General features: G+C 41.8%; 1 protein-coding gene across 1 annotated transcript in view; it reads right to left on the reverse strand.

Annotated features, from left to right (window-relative positions):
- The window catches only part of LOC311002770 (disks large homolog 5-like), a 30,527-nt gene extending 13,997 nt beyond the window's left edge, over window positions 1–16,530 (reverse strand). The window contains exons 1-15 of the mRNA XM_083994269.1: window positions 15,758–16,530; window positions 10,299–10,367; window positions 9,422–9,575; window positions 8,905–9,048; window positions 7,285–7,468; window positions 5,189–5,445; window positions 4,511–4,823; window positions 3,631–3,861; window positions 2,199–2,383; window positions 1,939–2,064; window positions 1,554–1,686; window positions 1,318–1,442; window positions 916–1,091; window positions 641–744; window positions 150–242 (exon numbers count right to left, since the gene is read on the reverse strand). Coding sequence (XP_083850395.1) covers window positions 150–242; window positions 641–744; window positions 916–1,091; window positions 1,318–1,442; window positions 1,554–1,686; window positions 1,939–2,064; window positions 2,199–2,383; window positions 3,631–3,861; window positions 4,511–4,823; window positions 5,189–5,445; window positions 7,285–7,468; window positions 8,905–9,048; window positions 9,422–9,575; window positions 10,299–10,367; window positions 15,758–16,055 — 2,592 coding nt within the window. The 5' untranslated portion in view covers window positions 16,056–16,530. The remainder of the gene's footprint in view (window positions 1–149; window positions 243–640; window positions 745–915; window positions 1,092–1,317; window positions 1,443–1,553; window positions 1,687–1,938; window positions 2,065–2,198; window positions 2,384–3,630; window positions 3,862–4,510; window positions 4,824–5,188; window positions 5,446–7,284; window positions 7,469–8,904; window positions 9,049–9,421; window positions 9,576–10,298; window positions 10,368–15,757) is intronic.
- Between the last annotated feature and the right edge of the window lie 4,121 nt (window positions 16,531–20,651).

Here is a 20,651-nt window from a genome sequence, read left to right on the forward strand (position 1 = left end):
TTCTTTTTTAATTCTGAGCAAAATATTACTTGTTTGCATTGTGAAAAGTTTACAATAAATATCTTATGGTGTCATAACAACTGGGTTGAGATCAGTGGTAGTTGGTGTGGGTTTTGTGTGTGTGTGTGTTGTAGGTTTGAGGAATTCACCTTCATGAGGGAGATGCTGAGAGAATCGCGGCAGTTCCTCAGCAGTGACTCACATTCAGAGAGCGACTTGTTATCGAGCGCAATCCCATTGATCTGTTGTGAAGGCACGAGAAAAACTTAGAAATGACCACGTTCTTCCAGAACAGCAAGGCAGATACAGCACTTTGCATTCAAGACTCCCAAAATTCACAAATTCCTTAGGATGTATTGATCTAAAATTAATTTGAATAAAACGCTGCAGATGCTGCATTTTTATAATTTTCATAATGCATATTGGTTTAAATCATCAAGGACATCCAGACAGTATACTGTGGAAATAAATACATGGTGAGCACTTGATAGTATCAGTTTGTATTGATTTTAAACAGAACATGCCTGCGGACAGCAGGGGGCACTAAAGGCCAGTGTCAATGCCCTATAGCTGTCTCTTGGCTTTAAATGAGAATAATTACTTTCCATATGACTAAAAGGTTTTTAGTCAGCATACTCACAGCCAACACTCTGTCCCCAACAGTAAGAGTGCAGTCTCTAGCAGCTGGACTGCCTGGAGCCAACGTGGCAACAAACACTCCACTTTCCAGGCCGATGCCACTATCTGAGAGGTGGGAGGGAGAGTTTATGTTAGTTATTCAAAACAAAACAAGCAAATATATAGTTTAACAGCTGTCTCTTGCAAGTATTTAATGCAATATAAAGTCATTAGTTGCTTGGAATAATAGGAGTTTTAATGGCTACATTTATTTCCTAATTGGAGCTTGAGGCTGACCTTTGTGCCCAGCCAGGTTTATCTGGATCGGAGTGACAATCCGTCCTCCGAGTGACTTCCTTCTGCGAACCACCATATTGATCACCCCCTCTCCGCTCTGCACTGCTTTGATCACCTGCTTCCTGTCCTTATTAGTCAGGTCCACATCATTAATTTTCAACAACCAATCGTTCACCCTGCACAGAGAGAACAAGAACAGATTGACCATTTGATGATAAAGGAAGAAAGAAAGAGGACACAAAAGGCACAGTAAAACTGAATATCAAACTTCCATTATTCCAGTATTGGAAAGGATCAAATACAAAAACTGGTATTGAATGCTTGATCAAAAATGTTTTGACTTGATGCTATGTGGTTAAGATGTTTATATTTGTCAGAACAAAATATCTTGTTCACATTTACCTTAATCTTCCTTCAGCTAAACTTCCTTTATCCACCTTGCTGACAAATATGCCACAGTCTCCTGGTAAATATGGATCATTTACCCCCTCAGCAATATCAAACCCAAGTGCTTTCAAATCCATGTCCTGAGGAAAGATAAAACATGATGACAGTTACCAGAGGAGTTTCACTGTAAATGGAGCATTTGACTAATTCCAAAGGGAAATTGATTGAAAATACATCTTAGCAGCTCTTACTCTGTGCTTTTCAAATTCAACAACTTCCGTCTCCCACTCCATCGAGTCTGTATCGATGGCTGAATCATGTGAACTGTGAGCCATTAACTGACGAAACCTGGCCTCTTCTTCTAACTGGTCCTCCATCTTTTCTCTGCACACATAGAGACAGATAAAACATCAGCTTCTCAAATAAACAGTCACTTCACTCAGAGATGAACTGAACTGAACTGCTCAGATGGTGACATGGTTTCTCCACCGGGTGGCACCAAAGATCTCATGTGACATCTACATCTTAGACACAAGGGGAATCAAAGAAAAGCATTCAAGTTTTCAGCCTAAATATAGAGCAGATGGCATAAGCCGGGCAAGAAGTATAAAAAAAAAGCATGCAGGAATGACTCACTTTAGTTCTTTGAGTTCCCGTGAAGCGTCATTCTTCTGCTTCCTCATGTCATCCAGATTCCTCAGAGCATCTGCCAGATCACTCACGGCTCTGTCCCTCTCCCGCCTCAGGTTGTCACATAGCGTGCTGACAGATGAACACATTTTCAGAAGACACAAAATGTAAACAAGTTTATTTCAGTCTAAGTCTCTCTTCAACAACATGCAATGTTAATGCAACATTATTATAAAAACACCGATATTGTCGAGCCAGCTCCTTACCGTATGCTCTCCCTCTCTCCCACTATCTTGTCCCTCTCCTGAAAGGCCCAGTCCCGTCGACACTTGGCCACCTCAGCCTCCTGCAGGGCCTCCTTCAGCTCCTGAGAGATGGCCTCGTACTGCTTCCTCAGCATCTCGATCTCCTTGCTGGCTCGTTCAATGTCCACAGTGGCAGTGTCTTGTTTCTGGGGGAGTTGAAGGACATGTAAGATGATGAATATCAGGGTTTGGAGTAGACAAAAGGATGTAGGCAGATAAGTATGTAATGTGATACTACTATGATAGACACAATATGAGGAACTTTGATTAATTTGATAATTTGTTCATCAAGAATTTATGAGACATTTTCCCAGCAACACATACTGTATATTTGCTACATCGCCTTTAAGAGCCACTACTCACACTGTTCACCATGACAGCGTTTGCTCATGCTTACGTGTCATGATCCCTGCTGAGTAATAGTTAACTGACAAAGTTGAACCTGGCTCAACTTCAAAAGTGTAACAGTACCTGGCAACTCTCCACACATGCCATTCAAATTGATGCAAATTCATATTCCTGGCAAATTACTTTATAACTTTATAACCTGAGTGATGCAACACTGTTATAGTCCTCATCTATGGTAACTTTGCAGAGATGATCACAACCAACTGTGTAGTGTTTTGGTGTGTGTTAGATCATCAAACCCACTGATCCACTGCTTTAACTTGACTGCTAGATGTTTTTTCCTTTTACATTTTTGTTTGTACATGTATCAACACATCTACTTCAGAGAAACTTACAAATTACTTAAATATTATATTTTTCAGTAATCATAAACACCCCAAATAAAATTCTGCAAACTAAAAAGCACTCTCTGCCTATGAAGTCTATTCAAGGCAGTTTAAAGCATGACAGTCATAGATTGGATTAAGTGGTGTGGTTTGAAGTGGGTCAGTTATAGTATAATGAATGCACGTTTTAGGGAAAGTCTGCTTTTGTATCTGTGACTAGAGCCGTCTCTCTCCCTCTTTCTCATAACAATTGTACAGCAAGGACACTGTCAAGTGTAGTTCAAAACTAATTAAGTTCATAGCAAAAATGAATTCCTTTAGCCTACACTGTACTGTTATTAAGGTTAATTATCCATTTTTGAAACTGTGCAGTTTGCCTGTGCACTTCAAAGTCAGATAAAAAGCTTTTCGCTGTAATTGCTGGTAATTTTCTAATGCAGGAATCTCAGGACTTTCACCGCAATTAATCTGACAATCACACTAAAACGTAGTATGATGGGCGATCCACACATCTCTCAGCAAAATCAATGTGTGGAAACCCGCCAGCTGCTGAAAAAAACATTTACTACTACTATACGAGATGGGATGAAGGGATTATTGTTGGACGAATAAATCAATCCCTCCATTTGTAATGATAAATCTCCCGTCTGTCTGGCTACCTGTCTGGCCTGGTAATACTCTCGCAGCAGCTGGTCCCTCTGGATGATGGCCTCTGTCCTCTCCTTGCGGGCCACGTCCCTCTCCTCCCGGACCGTCTCGATGTCCTTGCATGCCTGGCTCAGCTCTTTCTGGGCCTCGGCCTTGTCCTTCACCTCGTAGCAGTATTTCTCCAGCAGCTCGTTCTTTTCACAGATGGCCCGGTCCCTGTCCACCAGTGCTGACGCCACCTCCTTCATGTCACACAAACATCAAACATTAACAGTGTGTGTTAGGGGATTAAATATTTTGCAATGGGATCTGAGTATTTATTTTTAAAGTGTTGATATCTACTTTTTTATGAGATGTCAAAACCATTTTTATTTCTTTGTCATTTCTTCAACTGCACCCTCTTCTTCAGCCTGTTTCTTATGCAGGTGTGATGCTGGAATTTCCCCCCCAAGGGATCAATAAAATCTTATCTCATCTCATTTAACAAAAGTGCTAATAACAGCAAACATACTCTCACTCTCAGGGGAAGAAGTTGAGATTACAAAGAGTTCTCTTCAAGTACTTTTTTTTTTAATGGACATTTTGGGTTTTCTTTATTGGCCAGCCAACTCATCCTGAACTGTAGCCTTTGAAAACCAATAATGACACATGATTACTTTCAGCCAAACCTCACTAAACTCTGGATGCTGCCAAAGCGAACAATGACAACGGTGATAAACAGATTACTGGTGGTGACTATATTTGTAACACAGATAATGCACAATGCGTCATCAACAGATCAGAAGCATGAAAAGGAGTTGAGTAAATCTGAGAATGTAAATCAAATATGGGACCAGCTGTTCTCTCAGTCCTCAGTGTAAAATAATGAACCCAATTTAATTTCCTCATTACCTGTCGGAGAGCCTCCAGCTCCTCGCTGGCCACCCGTCTCTCTGAGGACGTGTTCTTCAACTTGGCCTCTGCCACCTCCAGCCCGGTCTGAAGTCTGTCCACTTCTTTGATCACTTGGTCCCGCTCGCTCATGATCAGTCGGTACTCGCTGATTACGGAGTCCCGCTCCTCCTTGTATTTCTCGCAATCCTTCACCGCCTTGAGCTGCTGGGTCTTGAGCCGCGTGGTCTCTGACTGCAGCCGCTCCATTTCTCGCTGCAGCTCCTTGTTCTGGGATGCGGCCTTGGACAGTTCCTGCTGTGTGCTGTCAAACCTGTAGCAGATAGAATATTTAATTAATACGTTTTACTGCTCTTTTTTAACATCTTTATTAACATTTTCTATGTTGCGCAAGATCAAAACCACAGCTACTAAGACCAGAGAGGAAAAAAAAAAAACACTCTTGGAAGTTTTAGAGTCATAAAGGAAACGTTAAAATTGGAAAACATCTGCCCATCTGCAAGCTTCATCTGCCTTGGATTAAGAGTGTTTTAAGTACTGCACAGATTTGACCTTGGCATTAAACTCAAGTGCTGAGTTTGAAGCAAAGTTTGTTGCAACTGCAGTTAATCCTTAGACTTTTTTTTAGCTGGTAAGTGTGTGTGTGTGTTTGTGTGTCTATATAATTTCTGGCTTTACCTTCTTATGGACGAGGAGTACTGCTGCTGATAGTGGATGGCAGCGTCTCTCTGCTTGAGGAGCATGTCCAGCTGTTTCTGCAGACGGTGGTTGTCCTCCTCTGCCTGGTCCAGGCGGCTCAGGTCTGCGTTGTGACTGGCCGTCTTCTCGTTGTAGCGCTTCCTCAGGGCCTCATAGTCACCCTTCAAGGCCTCCAACTTGTCCATGGCTGTGTCATACAGCTTAGTGAGGACATCAGATGACCCTTCCCTCATCACCTGGGAATCACATCATTCAGGTTTTTTATTCCATTACATAAAAATGACATTTGTCCATTTAGAAATGCATAACTCAACTGCACTTACATCTGCAATTCGGGTTCACTTGATGTAAATAATCAATTAACCGTGTCTTGGCAGAGAAAGATAACTGCATCACAAGTAATCAATTAATGCTTATGCACCCCACTGCATGCTGAGGTCGCAAGTCTTAAGGCCAGATTCTGTAGAGCCAAGAGTTTTACTTTAATGGGTATAGAATACAAAAATAGCTTTGCTTCACTCGTGCTTTTGTTTCCAGAGAAGTTAGACAGTCTGCATCTTTCTTTGTGCTGCGGCTAACAATTTAAAAAGATGAACCATAAGAGAAAAGCTTCTTTGTTCAGTTTCTCAACATTTGTAAAAACCTCACATGAAATGCTGCACTTAGACTTGCATAACACTAATAGTGCTCACTGCTGTCACACCAAACCTGTTTGGTGCACTTCAAACAAACTTTGAAGTGCTTGCCCATGTGACTCAGTTTGTGTAGGCTGCTGTGAAAGCTGTCATTTGAACTGTGATGTGGTCTGAACTGCACACAGAGCAGGTAAAGAAAAGGTGAGTCTCAGTCTGCTTCTAATTACACTGTGCAGTTTGTCTGTGGTGCAAACATAAACAAGACTAACCACAGGATTGTGTGGGAATATTGGGATATGTAGTGGATGTTCTTAAATTCAACTACTGTTTAATTGGCGTCATCAATGTGCTGATCGAAGGGAAACTGCCAATAAGGAACCTCAGGGCCTTCTGGTGGTTTAGTGGTTTATATAACTGCAACGTGCACAGTTCAGTTTTGGTCTCCCCATCTCCCGCCATGTTTCCTGTCTCCCTATGTCAACTAAAAAGAAAACAACCCTAAGAAAGAGGAAGCCATCTATATAATTATACAAGATAATTTTGTGCAATACGAAAAAGCAGGATTTTGCCTGAAACTTTAGAAAGTAAAAAGTGCTGAAAAGTCCTACTCCATTTATTTTGGCAGTTTCTCATTCAAAGACCAGTAAAAAGTAATGGCCTCACATTCATCATTAATAATAATAATAATAATAATATAGCACAAGATGACTTATGTCTGCCTTTACAGTCATTATTTTATGAGATCAATTTACAGTCCTAACTAACAAAGCTCAAGATCACCAACATTTCCTTGTTAATTCTTTTTTCTGTTGCGGCAGATGATTATGGCCAAACCGAAGGACAAAGCAAGACAGATTCTACACAAGAGAAAGTACAGTATGTAGCATGTCACTGGCATCTAACAACTACATAATAAAGTTTGCCTTTGGACTGACATCACTGAGCTAATTTGATTCCTAATTTGCCTGACGCTGAACAGTAGTTTACCAAATGATGATACTAACTCTGGAGACAATGAGGCATGTATCCTTCCTATCAAAGAACCACGTAAGACATTCCCCATGGTTATGTAAGAAATGGTCTGACCTTCTGACTGCAGTGGGGCAGTCAGAATAACAGTAAAAGACACAGGTTAAGTCATTTGTTTAATCTGAAAGGATGTTTTGATCGATGGAGACATGGGACGACCGATTGTCTGACCCCATTTCTCTGAATGATGCCGTCTTCTAGGAAGTAATGGTCAGAGAGAGGGAAACAAATTGATTTGTCTGAAATGTCAAGATCCAAATGATTGCATCTCAAGGGCATCTTTGGACTTGATGGACACGAGTGTCCGAGTACAAAAGCATGTGGAGCCAGTATGATAGGGAATGTATCCGTTATCAAATGTGGGTGTGTGAGCATTAACATGGATGGGACTGCCGCCGGTAGCACAGGTACCTGTTGGTGGAGCATCCTCATGTCAGCCACCTCTCTCTGGTCGTCATCGTGCAGTCTCCTCAGCTCCTCGCAGGCCTGCTTCACGTGGTTGTGCTCTCGGACCAGCTGGATGTTGTCCTGCCTCACCGCCTCCAGCTCATCTTTCAGCTGGGCGTGCTCGCTCGCCAGGCGGCTGTGCAGCGTGCTGAGGAGATACCACCACAAGGACCGTCAGACCGCGGCTGCTGCCAGCCCTGCTTCAAATCAGGATTACTGCACTTGTAGCCAAGCAAAAAGATAACTATGCCTCAGGGCAACAAGTGCACAACTGGTTATTTCCAAATAATTTTTTTTTTTTTTTCATTAATTGTTTATTCAGCAGGATGTCAAGAAAAGATGCCCATCCGAAGCTAAAAGGAACCGGAGGGGCATGAATTCACACTGCCTTGTTCTGTGCTTATTCCTTATTTATTATATACAGTAATCATATTTACCTCATTATGGAGTACATGTATAATGAGCTTGTGTCCTGCTAGTCTGATGTAGTCATGTACTGCTTAATTCGGTACATAAACTTGTCAAATGTTCTGGTCTGTTTCATTTGAATTTTTAGTTCTCTCTCGGTTTCTGAGGAGCTGGCTGTAGCCTTAAGGTAATTAATCTCTCGGCTTCCATAGTAATGTGGTGTGCGATGAAATAATTATGTGGTAATTACTTTCATGCTTATATTAAACAGTACAAACAGCCTCTTATGTAATACTGATTAACTGGTAACTGTAAAAACATGAATCGCTCAGACGACCAATAAAATCCCCCACGATTACCGACTACTAATGCTTGCCTATACGTGTTAATCGACTTATTGATCTAAGTACAATTCATAGGTCAGGCATGAATGCTGTTTCCCCATTCACAGAGGATGGTGTTTAGCGTCAATGGGTAAAGACAGTAATAAATAAAGACGTTCTCTGATGTGCAAACAGGGCCCAGAAGGAGAGGCTTAAACATGGCAATAATCCTTCATCTGTCTGTTTGCATTGGGGCCAGATGTTGGTTCCCTACACTTTGGAGACAGTATGGCATCATTAAATCACACAAATGGACCAAGCCTCCCCTTCGCGTCGACTCGGCACGGCTTATTTCACGGGACAACAAATGCTCTGTTCATAGCATTATCCTCATGGCACAGATGCCGTGCCATCCACACAGGGTTCAGATGATGATGATAATTACAGAGCATGCTTTGACATGAACTCTTCAAGAAGGCCATCACATATAGAAGAGAAGTAATTCAGTTTATAGTCACAACCTTTGGTCTGAGAAGATTTATGCTGCTGAGAAGACAATAAAAACAGTCTTTAAAAAAAAAAGAAAAAAAAAAACAATCACAAAGATGAAATTAAATTGATGAAGGGATGCAAGGATTTTTTCACGGCTTAACAGCTTTTGGACTGGTATAAAGGCTTCATCCCTATTACTCTCACAAAAATAAAATCTGTTCTATGCAATCTGCTGTGAATATGATAGAGGCGGAACTGAATACCGACTAAAACCCTGCAGGCTGAGTGCGGATGCATATAGCACAAATGTGCCGGCTGTTTAAAAATTTACAAAAAGCCCTGTAGTAGGCTTTCCACTTACTGATAGAAGTCTGCTTTCTTCACAGCCTCCTCGCACCTCTTCAGGGTGGTGCTGTGCTGGTTCTGCAGGGATTGCAGGTCTGCCATTGCCTTCATGCACTGCAGCTTCAGACGCTCATAGTCATGACCTGCTTTTGAGTTTGGTCTATTTCACAGAGAGCGAAGACGGAAGACAAAAATGCATCTAAATTGAGTTTTCAAGACGCCACATGGGAGGATGACAGAAGTAGGATCAGCAGAAACACTGTGCAAACTTTGTGCTCATGCGAACACAGGGGGAAGACAGGTACCATTAAAAATGGATGTTTATCCCTTGTTTTACAGAGTTGAGCATATTTTAAAACAATGTCGCACCACGTAAGACCTTTGCTTACTTGCATTTTTGTTACCTTTAAAAGTCAGACAAGGCAAAAAGCCTCTATTCAGCGGGTGCAGGTACACGCCAGGATCACTGCACCTTTCTGCAAATGTTTGTTTTGGAAAACAGGCGGCAAGGCGCATGAGATGAGGAACAGTACCTGCAGTCATCGAAGGTGGTTCCAGGCGAGGAGAGAGCCAGGCGTTTGCGCAGCTCGTCCCTCTCGCGGGTCACGTGTCTGAGCTGGAACAGAACCGTCTCCATCTTCTCGTTCACCTGGTGGCTGTCCATGTGGGCCGGCGGAGGGGAGGAGGCTGGGGCGGCCGTACCTGTGGGAGTCAGCACGTCACTGGAGGCATGTGGCGTTTACAGGGCTCAAATGATGGAGGGGTGGTGTTGTCGCAGCTCCATCAGCTTCTTTAAATTCACACTAAGGCCGTTCCATCGAGATGCGTAACTCGCGTGTTTTAACAAAAAAAACTGACAAGACAACTGGTGTGTTTGGAAGGTTCAATAGTCTCAGTCTACTCTGAACTAACTTGGTATAAATATTAACCAATCACAAGCAAGATCTCTCTGTTGCAGCCACTGAACCAAGTATGTAAACATGTACGAGGAAACCCCACAGCTACTGTATTATTTCAATCACTGTTTTACTTCCGTGTTTAATATATGACACAGAAATCCCCTCACTGATACAAATCCAAGTTTCCCTTTCAGTGGCATGGACCAGTCAAATCCTCTCTCCCTCAGAGAATGACTAAATGAAACAGGTCTGTGTGTGTGTGTGTGCGTGGATGTGTGTGTGTGTGTGTGTGTTTGGGGGTAGAGGGTTTCTAAATCCTTCTCACATCTGTGTAATCACTTGCATGTGCTCAGAGTCTAAACAGGCAGCAACCAATGACTGACTGTTATTTATAAAACTGTGGTTAGTTCCTCAGAACATGCTCATTGTTTTTTTTTCCAGGAAGATCTTGTTTTCTTCCGAGCGTTTCTCGGACCCGACACCTGAACGCCACCGTGAGCGCCACACTCACCTAAGCTGCTGAGAGAGCTGCTGCTTTCCGAGTCGGACGGCATGGTGGACAAGACGCTGTAAGTGGACCCTGCGGGGGCGAACAAAAAACATTAAAGTCAGCCTCAGAGTGTACTCGACCATGTCTGCATTATAGTTAGATGATTATCTCCAGCATTGTAAGGTACATCAAGGCTCTGCAGCTTGGGTTACATTCAGGGGCCTTCACTGAAAAAAGGCCAGCTGGAGGCATAATAAGGTGGGACTTTCCCCAACTTGGGATGACGGGCCTGTGGGCTGACAGCAGAGTGTGGCTAATTATCAGTTGGGCAGAGAGCTTGAATACTGACTAGCCAGGGCCCCAAAGAGGCTGCAGCCTCAGAGCTGCTCCTTTTATCTCCTCTGACAACATCACACAGTCCCCCCTGTGAAAGCCCCGTCTTTTATAGCCTACAGTGATTCATAATTAACTGTACAGAAAGGAAGCCTCCGTACAACACTGTAAGTATTATGGGAGGAGGTGGTGTTATTTGAAAATGCGGTGAGGAGGTGCTTTTTGAGGTGAACGTGAACGCCAACTGTTTTTGCATCACTGGCAAAACTGATGATTGTTTTTCCAGTTAATGTGTAAAAGCCACAAAGTGTGTTTGAGCATCTTTCACACTATTCTGATCGCACTGGTTTCAGTAGAGAAATCAGATACTCATGTGAAGAAGTGGTGTAGAATGGGGGCAGATTATGTGGAACAACAACTTGTTTAAACATGTTGGTTTGTTGGTAGAAAAGATACAGAAATTGCCAAACCTAGCCAGACATCGGCGGCTGCGGCAGAGGGTTTCCGAAGCTATTTGACTATTCAACTGTCCGAAAAAATACTTCATGACGGAGGACAATCATGGCTGAGTTATCTTAGCGGGCATGCCTCTCTGCCAAAGTGCTGTGGGCGCCCAAGTTGGAAATAGAGCTCGACCCACCATACAGTACATCAGCCAATATGTAACAAGAGACTGGATTTCAGAAATACCAAATCTACCAATCTTTAAGTCTGCATTACATAGTTTATACACCCGAGAACACAAACAACTTCATTTTTCAACCACAAAAATGTCCCATTCTGGACAGACCAGGGTCATAATTCTTACTACTTGAGAAAATGGTTACAAGATCCTTATCAGAGATGTTTGTTCATGTAAAAAAAAAAAAAAAAAAAAAGGATAGTCCCAGAAACAGGAAATTGTCACCTCTGAGATATTTGAGCTTCATTTGAATAAATAATATACCATTACATATCATTGCAAATGAATGCTTTGTTAGCTCGGTTGTTTCGACAGTGCTCCCAACAGTTTACCCTTTTCATCAAATGTGAGTTTAATGAGCTTCTTGACTCATTTCTAGTTTTAAGCGTGCTAGACAAAAAGGAATTTTAATGATGCTTGAGATGTTTAACAGACTGCACAAGTCTAGATCAAACAGCCAGGAGTGCACATTTACTGAGATCTAACTTGGCTGTGGGGATGAGCAGCTTATAGTTCAGTTAAATCAGCAACTTCCACCCTGATGTAAAGTCTTGCGCTCAACTCGGAGCAGGAGCATGACAAACGATTCTATTTACCCACGTCCCAGTCCTCTAAATCAATCCCTGGCTGGCTGAGTTCCCACTAGCTAAAGGAGACTATGAGTTTGATTAAGACTGGAAGGAGCCCAGCTAACATGGCTCACCCCTCTTTTTCCCAGCAAAGAGACTGAAAGAAAAAAAAAAAGACTGATGTGCCTCAGGAACCGTGGCATCCCATGGATCAAGCTCTCTTTGTTCTCGCTCTAGCTTAAGTTTCCCATGACTCCGTTTGAGTAGAGAGTGTCTCAATGGGCAAGGTTCACTGTGTCATAGCTCACTCACTTTTCTGCTCCGTGAAAAGTCATGTGACCAGGACATTGCTGTGGTCTGACCCTCACCACTCAAGTATCTCATTTAGGTTGATTTCTTTGCTACAGGCAGAGCCACTCAGCACCCTCAGGACATTTTCTAATTTACCTAAAAGATTCACGAGAACAAGATGGAAAGGGGGGAAACTGTCTTTTGTTGCAGACTTGGGTCTGCAGCGGAACACACTGTTTCAGAGCTGAAAACGGGAGCACTAACACCCACTAAAGGGATCTTCTAAAATCACCATTACTAAGCTCTACTGGTAAATAGTGAGAAAAAATGTTCTATGAAAATGGGCACATGCCCTCACTCATCTGACAGCTACCTTATTTTACGACAGGGGGAGCTGACCAGATAAAATCAAGCTCTTTCATGTTTTGCAAATTTATTTTAACATGTTAACATTTGTTATTTATACCTCTGCTGTCATATATTTATATATTACAGTCTAAAGAACATGTTGAGGGCCCTTCCTCACCCACAAAACTTTCATTTAGGTTTTCCCAAAGTCTTCTAGAGTATTTCAAAACCTGCTCTGCTTGCATCCATATTTCCTTTCAGCTTCCTTCTTCCCTGAATTTGTTGGGACATTGTTGCAAATCTTGGTGCGTTATCTTCACCTGAAGAATACTGGAAATAAAAACAAAAAACAAATACTGGATGGAGTTCATGAGATTTGGTGCAGTCATGCTCCCCAGACTGTGAAAGTAGTATCTCCAGAACTGGTTACATTCTTGGTGAAGAGTCTCTGTCATGTCTCTGCGACAGGTCAATGGATTACTATGCACTTTGGTGCAGACATGCAATGCACTGACTCTGTGAACCCTGACCCTCTGACTATTCAACAAGCTCCATCATCTTGTCAAAAATTCAATTTGCCCGGTGCTTCAGTTGATCCAACAGTTGAGATTTCTTTACTATTAGCCTAACATTACAACATCACAGCTGCTAGCGTGGCTATTGCCTCTTGTTTTACTGTGAGAAACACCCTTTAAAATCTTCCACTAAAACATGATGCAGCTCAGCAATGACTATAAATCACCCAAAAAACTGTACTGAATGGCAATTAAATGCTCGTTGCATTTACTGTCAAAGCTAATAGCTAAAGTCCAATGGAAATAATGGTTGGTACATTTAACTTTCGTTTCCACTTATAAAGAAAAGCAGGGAAATCAAGCATTTTGCTCTCCAACTACCAGACACCCTGTCTTATTTTCCAGTGGCACAGGTCAGCCAAGGGAACACGTCAGTCACGGTACACACCCTTATGATATGCTCCAATCATGTTATTGTTCTTGAGAAGGTGAGACCAATCTGTAAACAAAGGGATTCTACTGTCAGGCCCTGAAGCTATGCTTATGTAAAAACTGAATGATCCTTTTTAAGTAGTGTATATGCATAATAAAACGCACCGCAGTGACATTCTCACAGCTCAGTGATCATTTCAATGGGCTAAATCTAGCATCTCTACTGTTCATATTTGACATTAGAGTGCTCGCTCAGGTCAACTAAAAAAAAAACTCTCACTCATTAACGTTGTTTTGATTCCAAAGGTGATCTGCCTCTCGCACCCTGTGGGCTTCTGGGTGAATGGAAGGGTAACAAGATCGGGCTGCTGACAGTGAATATTATTTAAAAACATTGTCTGTAACAAGCTACTGTTTAACTGGGGAAAGGCCCTTCTTTTGGCTGTACAGTGGAGGAACCTGTCTGCCCAGTAGCAGAAAGCTGCTCAGCCCATTCGCGTCCCGTGTGACTAGGAGCTGCAGACTACACCAAGCTACTGAGACCAGCCCAGTGCACACGCATGTGAAAAACCTCTTCAACCTGGAGAGACGGTCTCTGCGACTGTGAAATGCAGCGCAAAAATGACAAAGATGGGAAAAATGGACAAACCCTCTGCAGTGCAGTTTCAGTCCTCCTATAAATAATGGGGATAGAGTAACTACATTATTAACACCTCACCATTCAGCTCACTGAGTATTACACAATAGCTGACAGTGAACAAAGTAGTGCAACCAATGTGAATATTGCTTTAGAAATGCAAAGGTGTTAACAGAGGTGCTGAGCAGGGACTGTGATCCAGTGTGCTTGGGACTCAGTGCTACACGTGAAATGTCAGGACATAAATCGTTAACAGATTCAGCTGATACTGAATCTGATGATGCATCATAAACACGTGCAGGAGTATTTCTGTAAATTGGATTAATATAATCAGAAGTTCTCATAACTGACTGGAGTACTTTTGCAAGCACGTAGGATAAAATTAACCTCATATCAAACTGAGTGCACTCTGGAGAAGAGTTAAGACATCCCAAAGCAATTAGACAAGAGGATGAGATATGTGCCATCTTTTCGGCCGCGGGAAGCCGTTTGTTTTTGTGTGAGGAAACAAAACATTAAAATACACAAAGGTAGAATATGTGTTAAGCAAAAATATAATATTAACTATTATGAAAGTATATGTTGATATAGCCTATGGCACGATATGGTTGTTACAGTATAAGAATTTCATCTTTCTTGGTCTTCACATTCAGCTTCATTCTGCATTGCAATGACTGCAGTGCAAAAATAAGCATGCAGTCATTTATCAAGCGACACATGCCTTACATTCTCCATTTCAGTTCCTAAAATGAAGTTTTGTGTTTTTTTCTCTCTTATAAAACAGCTCTAAATTTAGTATCTTTAGTTTGCTTCGACACAATACATGACTTTATATATTTATTCTTTGACATTTCATGGACCAAACTATTAACTTAGAAAATAATCAATAGCTGCAACTCTACTGGAGATATAAACATAAAATCAAATTGTAACTGGCCCTCTCTTAAATAAATGCATTTTACAATGTGAACAGTAGCCTATTTTACAGAGTCATTGGTGATGAATATTTGATTGTTGCATTTAGTTTCGTACCAATAGACCAATGAAACTGAAATCGTTCATTCTCCTCTTTATATTCCCTACACACCAACTGCAGTGTGTGCAATCACACATTTATTTTGTTCACTCATTCATTTGACTTTGACAGTGGGTTATTGATTCTCCCCCAACACACACACACACAAACACATACACAAGCACACACACACTTCAGTCAGCCCCTGCTTGTCACTACATCGATTGTTTTGAGTCTTTTTAGGTCCATTAAATACTTTCACAACAGGCTACAGCAGACTGTGCTTTTAGTGACATGGCAAAGGAAACAAGCACAGCAGTGTGAGTGTAAATAAGCATCAGGTCACATGATTGTGCAGCCCACTCTCTGTGTTTACTTGCCCACAGGAAAAGTCATGCCCTTCATCAAGTTGTCATATGGTCAATATACTCCTAATGTTAGTTAGATCATGCTCAGAGCAAGATCGAAAACAAGTTGGATCTTAACCAAGTAGGCTAAAGAATAGTCTAATTACACTATAGATCACTTTAATAATAAAAGCTGCAGCTGCCTCCATACTGATCTACTTCTATAGCTACACGGCCCTCTGTCCACTGTGTTTTCTTTCCAAATCAGTTAATTAGCATCAATTCATTAACTCGTGTGATTGCTCTCTCACCGGTTGTATGATCCACTGGTCCGATGCCATTCAGCAGCAGTGAGTGCAGGTGAGGGTGCGTCTTCTCCAGAGCCGTGCAAAACTCTGCGAAATGGTCTCTGTCCTTGCTGAGGAGTATCTTCAGGAGGAGGTCCACTTTTTCCGAGTTGGAGGAGCAGTTGTGTCCCAGCTCGTAGCGTTCAGACTGACTGAGGGTCCCGCAGTGAGACAAAACATCCACGACTCGGTCCGCATCTGTGATCGACTCCACCAAGTTCTGGTAACAGTTCTCCAGCAACTCTTTATGCTTTGGCTCCATCTCTGTCCCCTCTTCTTCTGCGTTTCGCTCCCCCCTCCTCCTCCTCCCCACCACCACATTCGCTTTAACCGAACCAGCTTCGGGACAAATCCAGCTTCTTATTAATCCCCCCGTTAGTCAACTTCACTTCGGACTACTACTGTCGCGACTCCCCGAAACTACCCCGCTCGGCCCAGCTGGGACGCTTTTCAACCCGAATTGGAGGATACACAAGAAGTAGCCATATTTGTTGCCCAAGGCTGTTGACTGCACGGAGATGACAACACATTTTCCCCCAACAAACCACCGCTCCGTCCTTCCCGTAAAAAAAAAAAAAAAAAGGAAAAAAGAAAGGACGCCCCTGCCTCTTTAAGCTCCGCTCCGTGTAGCCTACGCTACGAAGACATTGTTGTCCCAAATTCAAGTTCTTCCGACATGTTGAAAAGTGTAGAAACTCTCCAGGAGCTCTCTCCGTGTGAGTGCAAACTCCGCCATGTCTCACCGTCCAAGCAGCTGTAGCTCTGTGCCAATCATATTTCCGTGCAATGGACATTTAAGGTAAACGTGGGCGGGGCTTTGTTTCCCAGACGCACCTGGGCCCTCGTTTAATTCCCATTCTTTAAAAATACAACAACAAGATGTGATACTATTACAAAATAATGTTTCCAGAGTAGTTTTATAATTGGTTTGTTGTGTTAAATAAGTGCTGGGTTATGAAACTGCATTAGCTACAAGCAAAAGTAAAGTTGTTGTTTTTTTTTAAGTAGGCTCTTAACAAAATGTCGCTTCATTTTACACTTTATAACTGCATTTTTAGAAGAAACTAACAAGTTTCAGCACAAACATATTTAATTACATTCCACCACTGTGTTCAGTAGTGTTTTTATAATGACAATGCATATATTACGCTACGTTAATGCTGCTGGACCATAATCAGTGTTTTAAAATGACAAAGCCCAGGAGCTTCTTATAGCAGAGAGCTCAATAATGTATTTAAGCTTTTTCAATTTCAAATGGACTATCACTTTATCCACCCATTGGTTAAAGATAGTCAGATTAAGTATTGAAGCTTAAATGTTTTGGAAGTATGTAAACAATAGCCTATGTAAAAGACAAAACACTGATCTTCATGTTTAACTATAGACTGTAAAGTGAACCCAAAACACAGGACAAATACAAAAGACATGAAATCAGTGATGGAAATGTTTGATAACTCTTCTATTGTTTCCTCCAGAAATGAGCTGATCATTGACCCCACAATGCATCTGTAATAAACTTACACTGAGGTAGGCTATTTCGAAGGACATATTTATTACATCATCACAATATAATTTAGTTAATTTAGCTGTAATCCTCCTAAAACAGTGGATCACAGCTTGGGTGTCATGACCCAACAGAAGGCCTAAACATATAGCCTACATCTGAAAGGTCCATCACAAAAACATGTTATATCTGTTATACCTACTGCTGTAGTGGCACTGGCAAGAGTAAGTAGTGGTCTAAAATTAAGCCCATAAGAAGTTGTGTAAATATCGCAGCACTGCAAATCATTTTATCATAGTATTTATTGATTTGGTCTTTGCTTCCCAAAGCTTGATCTGCTCAGTGAATGCAGTAATTGATGCTGCAGTGCACATGTATCATGCATCTAATCAGAGGGCCTTTATGTCAAACTTGATCTCTTTCTAAGAGCAGATTGTAGCCTATACCTCCAGATCGTATAGTTGCCTGCCTGCCTCTCATCTGGATTGTCCCTTGATAAATCTGCCCTACTCTGTGAGCTTTCTTCTGCTCCACATAATCCAGCAGATCTCAAAGGAGGCAGACATCACAAAATGAAATCACGTGTAAAACCATCCATACATTCTAATCTGTGGCTGCAATACAGACAAAATAGACTGGAGGGATGCCGGATTAGGCTCATTTTGCCACAATTGCTGACAGTACTCTATTTTATTAAGAAGCTTCAGTGTATTGGCTTTATGAGGACCGTTACTCTTATCTGAAGCTTGCTGTAGCACACAGAGCGTGCCTTTAAAGCTTAATACGGTACACAGTGTGCCTATACATTTCCCCACTTATGTTTAAAACTGCTTTAACAATGTAAGTGGTTATGTAACAACTCCACTAATTTCTCTTCCCTGCAGGGAAAATCCATCTGGAGCTCACCAAGAAAACTATAGCAGAAATGTTTAGGAATTATGTAAATTCTTTAAAACCATCACACGAGATTGAGACGGAGGCTGCCGCTGTAGACCCTCAAAACTTCAGACTCAGGTTGTTGTTGTTTTGCAGTGATTTATTGGATGTGCTGTCTTCTGGCAGCGCACTGCTCTTCTTCAAATGGCTCTGCTGCTGAACGGATGCAGACTGCACACATAAATAAAGGGAACAGGTTGAACGGGCTTTATTCTCTTATTTTGCCAAATAACAAGAGGATGGACCACAAATTGTGCAGGTTGCAGCTCTGCAGGCGGGCTAGTGATATCTGCTGCTACATCTCATTATGTGTTGTTGATCTAATCCTCGGGTTTGTAATTTGCTCATATGCACTCATGAAGTTTAAAGCAGGATTATGTCCCTGGCAACCAAATGTCACTTAACCACACATTCCTTATTGGACGACTGGAGAAAATCCACTGTGAAATCAACAATTTGGTCAATACTTAGTTGTTGAGAAGACAGTATTAATATGAGAGGCCGGTGGCGGCGATGTGAATTAAGGTAAAACGCTGACTAATCTCAATAGATCCAGTGAATTGGATTTTTCATTCAGATTATGTTTAATCTGTCTGTGAAACAAACCTCTAATGAGACATTGGTTTTTATCAGTCGTCAGAATGCCTCACTTTAGCATTGCTTTCTTTCTATTTGTAGGACTTTTCTTTAAATGTACAATATTAAACACAAATAATTTAGCCTCCGAAGCTTTGAAACAATCTGAAATATGTATCAGGTGAAGTATAAATATTCAATTTCATTTTTCTAACCCCTTTTTTTGGTACAGCAAGAGATTCCAGTTCCATTTTCACTCAGAAATTTCCGATCTGAATCCTGTAAGTTGTCATTTACAAGATGAAGGGAAAGCTGCAGGGGTGTGACAGGAAGTGTGAGGACCAAGAGCTAATCAAAGGCCGACCTTCACAGCTCCCATCTCCCACTAGTGCTGATGACACTGACAGATACTATTGATTGACACAGCTCCCATCTGCACGTGTCTGACATCTCCAATAAGACAGTGTAACCCCTGTGTGAGTGCATTTAAGTGTGATCCGAGTCCCACCAAGAGTGCAGCATCTTGCTATCAAGCCCACATGTTAATAATTAAAGCACTTTGTCTAGAAATCAACGTCTGGAAAGTGCTCTGTTTTGTCTCCAAAAGTAAAAGCTTGCCAAATGGGACCCCTCCCCGCCCCTCTCTCCTTCCCCTCACTCTCTCCAATTTCCTTTTGACCTATAAAATTCAGGAGGTATCACAGCAAAAAAAGTCTCCACTAGAGAGAAAATACACAAATACCAACATCAAATATTCATCCATCTTTGTGCTCCAGCTGGTGGTGAGCTTTTCATTTAGAGTGTCTATGAGAAATAGTGAGGTGAGAAAGGGGAACAAGACGTGAAGCTCAGTATAAAGTCATTTGTCTCCCCCATCTCAGTCCCTCTGAGGCTGCACTTTGAGGCCAGTGAGCACAACAGAAAGACCTTAGGACATCCGTGTCTCCAATATGGACACTATTTATAGCCGTGAGAAAAGCTCTGTGCCATATCACTCGAGCTGCTGGGCAAACCTGAACATTTTCTCCCCCCTCTCAGATTATACAGCAAATCACACGCACAGAGACATTACTTATGTAAGCCACATTACTCGCACCTTTTAACAGAACATACAGCTCGTGATGCTCTGAGGGTGGAGAGAGAGGGAGGGAGGGAGGGAGCGTGCAGCAGGGTTGTAACACAGACCAAGGTGGTGAAAATGAGACCGGCTTTGAAATGCAAATAGCTCATTGTGTTTTGGCTCAGAGCAGAAAATCCACACTCACAGCGTTTCATGCAAAACACATGATACAATCCAGAAATGCCAAAAAAAATTTTTTTTATTGAAATGAGAAGTGGCTGTTAGGAAGTCTCCGGAGACGCGGAGACTATCAAATGGCAAATATGTTAGAAAACTAAAAAGGCATCATTCAGATTCAATCATTATCATGTTGTGAGGATGACTAAAAGTAGCGTTGGGGTAATAAATATCCCAAACTCCCAGTGAGCAGGCAAAAAACAAAAAACAATCACCCAGATATAAGAAAAAGCACTTTGTGTGAGCAAAGAGCCCTCTACTGGCAGTACAACATACAAACCAGTAAAAGGACACTGAAAGAAAATGTAAACAAAATATTGAAAACAAACAAAGTTCATATTACAGTTCTGCTGTAAAACAAACATTTTTATAGATTGATTGTGGCATAAATGTACAGTGAAACACTGAAAACTCTGGACGACACAGCAGCCCTGGTAAAAGGCACAATATGATCCGTCTTTAGGCTTTGGCTTTTTCAACATTAAGTGAAAGGCAATACCATCTGAGAATGCTGAATAGTGATTGACAAGGTTTACATTTCAAGA

The sequence above is a fragment of the Trachurus trachurus genome, assembly GCF_905171665.1.
Source record: "Trachurus trachurus genome assembly, chromosome: 19".
NCBI classification, from domain to species: Eukaryota; Metazoa; Chordata; class Actinopteri; order Carangiformes; family Carangidae; genus Trachurus; species Trachurus trachurus.